At 35.0% G+C, this 7,500-nt stretch overlaps 2 protein-coding genes across 2 annotated transcripts in view; one reads left to right on the plus strand and one right to left on the minus strand.

The window, feature by feature from the left end:
- The window catches only part of LOC125032686 (lachesin-like), a 32,546-nt gene extending 32,098 nt beyond the window's left edge, over positions 1-448 (plus strand). Inside the window, exon 12 of the mRNA XM_047623942.1 lies at positions 1-448. This exon is cut by the window's left edge and continues 1,675 nt beyond it. The gene's annotated coding sequence lies outside the window, so the exon portion shown is untranslated.
- A 1,805-nt stretch (positions 449-2,253) lies between these two features.
- LOC125033014 (EF-hand calcium-binding domain-containing protein 1-like) overlaps positions 2,254-7,500 on the minus strand; it is a 5,320-nt gene continuing 73 nt past the window's right edge. The window contains exons 1-4 of the mRNA XM_047624466.1: positions 7,417-7,500; positions 4,097-4,228; positions 3,064-3,188; positions 2,254-2,790 (exon numbers count right to left, since the gene is read on the minus strand). The exon at positions 7,417-7,500 is cut by the window's right edge and continues 73 nt beyond it. Of these exons, the coding sequence (XP_047480422.1) occupies positions 2,728-2,790; positions 3,064-3,188; positions 4,097-4,228; positions 7,417-7,500 (404 nt within the window). The 3' untranslated portion in view covers positions 2,254-2,727. The remainder of the gene's footprint in view (positions 2,791-3,063; positions 3,189-4,096; positions 4,229-7,416) is intronic.

A 7,500-nucleotide genomic window follows, 5' to 3' on the forward strand; every position in this document is an offset into this window, starting at 1 on the left:
AAATTTGGAAATTCATTTGTTTTATGTCCTGTTCTGGGGAATTTTGTAGATAAGGAAGCAACTGTGTGAAAATCCACTTATCGGACGAACACCTCGATTTTTTTTATCAGATTTCAGATGGAATATCGCTCTCCATCTCGTGTTGTAATGCTTTTTATGTATTTTATGATTATTTGTAGTGGAAGAAAAGAGAAATGAAAGTAAGGATGATATTTAGACAAAATATTACATATAGGGTTTTCGTCTCACAGCATTTTATAAGTATTTTATTTGTATAAAATGTAGTGCAATTTTTAGGTGTGTTGAATGACGGTCAGCTCTTGGTTAATGTGTGTGCGTGTGTGTGTGTGTGTGTCTGTGCTTGTGTGCGAATGTTTTTGTTTGAAGTCACGTGCGAAAGAGGGAATTTTTGTATGTTTTTCCTGTCAATAAAAATTGTCTTTAAAGATCGATTTGTTTCATACACCCAACGAAGAAATTCTTTTGAGAAAAAAAAAGAATAATGATAATGATAATACTGATAACAACAATAATGCTAGTAATAACAATTACAACAACGACAATGAGGATAAAAAATGTAATGATTATAACAATAATAAGGATGGTAATAGTAATGATTATAATAATAATGATAATAATAATAATAATAATAATAACAATGAAAATAGTAATGATAATTATCTTCATAACAAAATAGTAGTAACACTGATAATAGTAATAATAATATTAATGCCAAAAACAATAATAATAATGATAATAATAATAATGATAATGATAATTATCATTATTATTATTATTATTATTATTATTATTAATATCATTATTATTATTATTATTATCATAAATATTATTATTGTTATCATTATTATGAGTATGATCATTTGTTTAATTGTTATTATTATCATTTTTTTGCTCTTATTATTGTTACTATTATTATTACCATTATTATTAATCTATTGTAATTATTATCATTATTATTATTATTATTATTATTGTTATAATAAGGACAATACAAATACTAATAATAACAGTAATAATAATAATAATAATAATATTAATAATGATAATAATAATAACAATAATAATAACAATAATAACAATAACAATGATAATAATAATATTAATAGCAATAGTGATAATGATGATAATGATAATAATAATAATCATATTAATACTAATAATAAAAATAATAATACTACTACTAATAATAATAACAATAACAATAATGATAGTGAATGATCATAATAATAATACTGATAATAACAATAGTAATAATGATAATGATGATAATAATAATAATAATAATGATAACAATAATAATGATAATAATAATCATGATAATAATGACATTAAAGATAACGACAACAATAGCAATATCAAAAAGATGAAAGTAATGATAAGGATAATAATAATTATGATTATGATAATAATTATAACAATAATAGCAATAACAATAATGATAAGTAGAAGAAGAAGAACAGTAGTGAAAAACTAATAATAATGATAACAATAATAACAAAAATGATAGTGATGAAAATAAGGATGATGTCCATGATGATAATGATAATAATGATAACAACAGTAATATAAATTATAAAAATAATGATAATATTAATGATAATCATGATAACAATGATAATAATGATAATAATAGTAGTAGTAATAATAATGATAATAATGATAATACTAATAATAATAATAGTAATGATAGCAATAGCAATAATAATAATAAGAAGAAGAAGAAAAAGAATAATGATAATAATGATAATAATAACAATAGTAAAGATAATAGTAATGATAATAATAATAATAATAATAACAATAACAAGAGTAATAATAATAATGATAATAATAATAATAATGATAATAGTAATGATGATAATAATAATATTATTATTATTAATAACAATTATAATAATAATAGGAATAATAAGAATAAGAATAAGAATAGTAACAATAAGAAAAGTAACAATAATAATAGCAAGAAGAAGAGGAAAAAGACAAAGAAGAAGACGAAGAAGAAGACGATGAAGAAGAATTATAATAATAACGATGATGATAATAATAATAATGATAGTAATAGTAATGATAAAAATAATAGTAATAATAATAATAGTAATAATAGTAAGGATAATAATAATGATAATGACAATAATAATAATCATAATATTGATAATAAAATAATAAAATAAAATATAAAGATAACAGTAACGAAAAGATAATTGCATTGAAAATAATATATGTAAATTAAGAACAGAAACTTCTAAAATAGAAATAATAAAAATGGTAATGACGTCATAATGATGATCATAATAAAGAAAATAGTAGTACAAATAATCACTTTATTAGCAATACATAGTTACAGTCCATAACACTATGAGTAACACTGGTAGCGACAATAATAATGATAATAACGATAAAGTTGATAACAGTACATATACAGTCCTATTTCCCCTTCTCAAAAAAAAAAAAAAAAAAAAAAAAAATGAATAAATGTTTTGAATTCTGTAATGTATATTTTGCCTCGTTTCTCTATTTGTTAATCTATCTTTGTGTGTTCAATTCTTATTCTCTTGATATATTTGTTTACTGAATTTCATGAAAATCGTAAGCATTACAGTCCATTTAGTTGTGAAAATGATATGATTTCTTATATTATTATTACCGTTTTTTTTTTTTCATTTCTAAAGATATGTAGCTGATCAGATACATTTCAGAGTCGTGCGTTCAAATCTGCTGAGAACGCAGGCCGTATTTGTCTAAGAAAGTGTTGAGAAATGCCTCCTTCTCCTGAAAGAAAGTAAAACATGGCGTTATCTATACATTGAGAAAGCTATACAGACAATGGAGCTTGGAATTATATGGCAGTCATCATGAAAAACGTTCTCATACACATAACATAAAACTCCTTGCATAAATGTATATATAAATGTATGCACAAGCACAAACACACACACACACACACACACACACATCCAACATATTCCCTCTCCACTCCACCTCCCCCCCTTTTTTACCAACCACCCCTCCCCACCTCCTCTCCCTTCCCCCCTCCAGCCCCACCTGGTTATCCGGGAGCACGGGCCCGAACACCTCCAGTAGCAGAGGCTCGGCGCTGACGGCCGCGGCGTAGTCCTCGAAGCTGACTCGGCCGTCGTGGTCCGCGTCCAGCCGCCGCATCACCATGTCTGGGGAGAGGGACGCAGAGGGCTGCTGAGAGGCCGAGTGGGGTGCCGGGGGCGATGGTGGGGTCAGTATGGGAATGGCCATACTGATAATGATGATAGTAATAATAATAATAATAATAATGATAATGATAAAAATAATGATAATAATGATAAACTTGATAATGATTGTGGTGTGGAATATTATTATCTTTATTAGAATTATTGATATTACCATTTCCATTATCATCATCATTATCATCATAGAAACACTGATAACATAATCAAAACATAAGTAAAATTAGTAGATGAAGAAAGAATCACATCTTATACACCAATAACCTCATGATAACAATTTCACAAGAACAACACAATTCACAACTGAACCGACATTGATTAAAAACAGTAACATCTCAAAAATATAAATATATGATAACAATAATGATAAATAAGATAAATAATGATAAATAAAGTAATGATAATAAGTAAATAAATAGGTAAATGAATACATAGATTAAAGTGTATAGATATAGAGTTAAGATAATGAACAACCGTCTATGATTCTCGAAGACAATTGCAATGGTGAGAAAGGTCATGCAAACGTCATGATCGGGGACCAACTCCTCCCCGCCTCCACCGCCCACACGCGCCCAACCCCGCCCACTGCCACGACCGAATTTACTATCTATCCTTCCGTTCACGCGTCCGGCTTCCGCCCGCGCGTACGCCCACAGCCACCCCTTCTCACACTCCCGCCCACTCGTAAGGCCACATTCAACACCCCGCCCCCACCCCATATCCCCGCCCACACTCACCTTCCTTCCCACCCACATGCACGCCTACATACCCCCCCCCCCTTTGCCCTTCACTCCCCCTTCCCGCCCGCACGCACGCACGCACGCCCGCACGCACGCACGCACGCACGCACTCACCGACCATGTCCTTCACGACCTCCTCGAGCTCCTCCCCGGGCGGCAGGTTCACGACGGCGGACTTCAGGAGGTGGAACATCTCGTCGCGGGACACGAAGCCGTCGCTGTTGTGGTCGTACACGCTGAAGCAGTCTGGCTGGGGGGAGGGGGAGGGGGAGGGAGGGGGAAGGGGGTAACGGTTAGGGGGAGGGGAAGGGAGGGGGAAGGGGGAGGGGAGGAGGGGAAGGGGTATAACGGTTAGGGGGAGGGGAAGGGAGGGGGAAGGGGGAGGGAGAAGGGGATAACGGTTAGGGGGAAGGGAAAGGAGGGGGAAGTGGAAGGGGAGGAGGGAAAGGGGGAAGGAGGAGGAAAGGGGAAGGGGTGAGAGAGGGAATAGAGGTAGGGAGAATGAAGGGAGGAAGGGGGGGGGGGTGAGCGGGCGAGGGCGGGAGAGGCGGGTGGATAAATATATAAATGAATGGGGAAGAGGTAGGGAAGGGGATGGGTAGGGGAAAGGGGAAAGGAAAGAGGAAGGGGAAAGGAAGGAGAAGAGAGATGGGGAGGGGTAGGGGGAGGGGGAGAGAGAAGGGGAAACAATTATGAATGAAAGGACGTGTGATTGTGGTGTACAGGTATCCTTTTTTGTGTATGTGCGTAAACATAGTATCTGTTTATGTATATTTTCATGTACTAAGGAGTTTAAATAATGAGCGGATTTCCTTATAGCTATAAATCATAAACAGACAGAAGAAATTGACTTATTTTGTTTGATATCATTCACGTATCCTCAAATGAGTACAAAGACATATCTAAGCAGATAGATAGACAAAACAGAGGAAGACAGAGAAAGAAAGAGAAAAGGGAAACCAACAAACTGACCGCTGGGAAGGGCAAATTAACAGGTAAAATGTACACAAACGGACAGATTTAAGGCTGGGCTCCACCCAAGGTCTATAGAAGTACTTTTAAAGACCTTGGCTCCACCACCTCAGGTCGCTAAGCGTCCGACTTCGATAACTCAGTCTTAGTGCACCTCGGCTGGCTTCGAAACGTCCGTACGTGTTATGACTGCAGGGTTATGATTATCTGCATAACTTTCATACAGGCGTTATAACTGTACAATTATACTTAATCTGCGTAAATGTTCCTTTATGTTACAACTGCACAATCATACCTGACTGCATAAACGTTCGAACGGGCGTTATAACTGCAGAATTATACTTATCTGAGTAAACATTCATTCCTGTGACAACTATACAATTCTATTCAACTGTACAAATGTCCATTCGTGTTAGAACTACACAATCATACTTATTAAAACGTTTTGTGAAGATCACAGACTAAACAACATCACTACCCACGAAAAAATAAGATCTAGGAAAAAGAATCACAGACTAAATACCATCACTAAAACTAACACCTGGAAAAAAAATCCCTCTATTGTGTCTAGCTTCCCTGCATCCCAGCCCTCGCTCCTAAGCCAGGTCGAAATAGCAATAATCACGGACTAAGGTCAAATACCAGAGGGCGATCAGTGCCAAATATCGAGACACAAAACCACGCAAAGCCAACGACAGAAAGGAACCGACTAAAAGAAAGTCAGATTAAAAGATACACAATAAATAGACAGAAGACACAAGCCAAGAAAGTGAGAATCGGATAAGTTAAGATAACCACAGAGCTCAACAGACGTGGTCCCTGGGATCAGCTGGGGATTCTTCCTTCCCACCGAGCGGCGCTGATATTGAAAGGTTTTCTTTTTATTATTATTATATTATTGTTATTATTATTACTATTATAATTTTCATTATCGTTATTATTAACATTATTATCATTATTATTATTATTATTATTATTATCATTATTACTATAATCATCATTATTATTATTATTATCATTATTATCATTATTATCGATATCATTATCATTATCATTATCATTATTATTATTATTATTATTATCAGTATTATCATAATCATTATTATTATTGTTATTATCATTATTATTATCATTATCATTATTATCATTATTATAACTATTATTATTATTATTATTATTACTATTACTGCTATTAATATAAGTAGTAGTAGTAGTATATTTATCATCCATCATCATTATTATCATCATTACTATTATATCATTGCTATTATATTGTTACCATTAACAGTGACTTTACTATTACACATATTATCGTAAAAAATATCATTCTCGCAAAATTTTTATTTATATTGAAGTACTAAGTACATGAAGTCATGAATTACTGTAAAAAAAACTCATGAATTATTGTTAAAAATGGTCTTTCATTTTTCACCGTGTTTGACCCATGTCCGTGAGGTGTTTAAAGTTTCCTTTCTTGAAGATCTTTCAGACCAAAACCGCGAAGGAAATAAAGGGAAAGGGGCGGCACACACTCTGGCGTTCCTTGTCACTGATCCCGCTTTGAAGCCAGCCTGGACTTGGCAAGCCCGGAGGAATGCAACTCTAATTTCACCAATACGTTAGGCCGAGTGTCAGGAGACGGCTCGGTGCCAGAGCTGAATCTCAGCGGCTTACGGCTTGACAGACAGCCAAACAGACAGGCAAAGCGGGAAAGGTCACACGGAGAGGTCTCAGTCGATCTCCTTGTCGCTCTCTGGAAGGAAGCCCACTTCCAAAGCTAGAGAAATTAAAGGAAAAATGATAGACAGACAAAGAAACAGCTAGCCAGACGCAAATAATAATAACAATAATAATAAAGAATACAAGGATATATAAAAGGATAAGAGAACCAAACGCAAAATACATAATTGATAGACGTTAATAGATAGACAACAAATATTATTATAAAAATACACCCGAGGTTGCCGACAGATAGACGGACATTTACAGACAAACGATCAGACAAGCGCAAACCCCGGCCCTTGAGCCAAACCCAGAGAGAGAGAAGGAGGGAATTCCCACAACGAACCCGCTGAGCCGCTCTTCTGGCTCTTCTGAGGTGAGTTCTTAACCGGACAAAGACACAGACATTGACAGACAGCGTGGAGAGAAAGACAGTCGTAGACAAGAGGCGAAAGAGACAGACACAGACAGAAAAAAAAAGAAATAGCCAGAGAGACGAAGACAGGCAAACGGACAGATACACAGACAGATAAAACCTTAAAGAGGAAGATACACAGAGACAGAAAGACAAACGAAGACAGCCAAACAAACACAAAACACAAACACCCTAAGAAAGCCAGGAGGTCTCACAGTCGATCTTCCCGTCGAGTGTTAACCGAAGGAAAGCCTCGCGCAGAAAGACAGGAAAGGACGACCCCTCCAAAAAAAGCCAGAAAACAAAAGAAAGCCAGAGATCTCACAGTCGATCTTCTCGTCGAGCGTGCCCCGGAGGAAGGCCGACATGCCCACCACGAACTCCTCGGGCCCGACCACGCCGTCCTGGT

This window comes from Penaeus chinensis, chromosome 15 (genome assembly GCF_019202785.1).
Source record: "Penaeus chinensis breed Huanghai No. 1 chromosome 15, ASM1920278v2, whole genome shotgun sequence".
NCBI classification, from domain to species: Eukaryota; Metazoa; Arthropoda; class Malacostraca; order Decapoda; family Penaeidae; genus Penaeus; species Penaeus chinensis.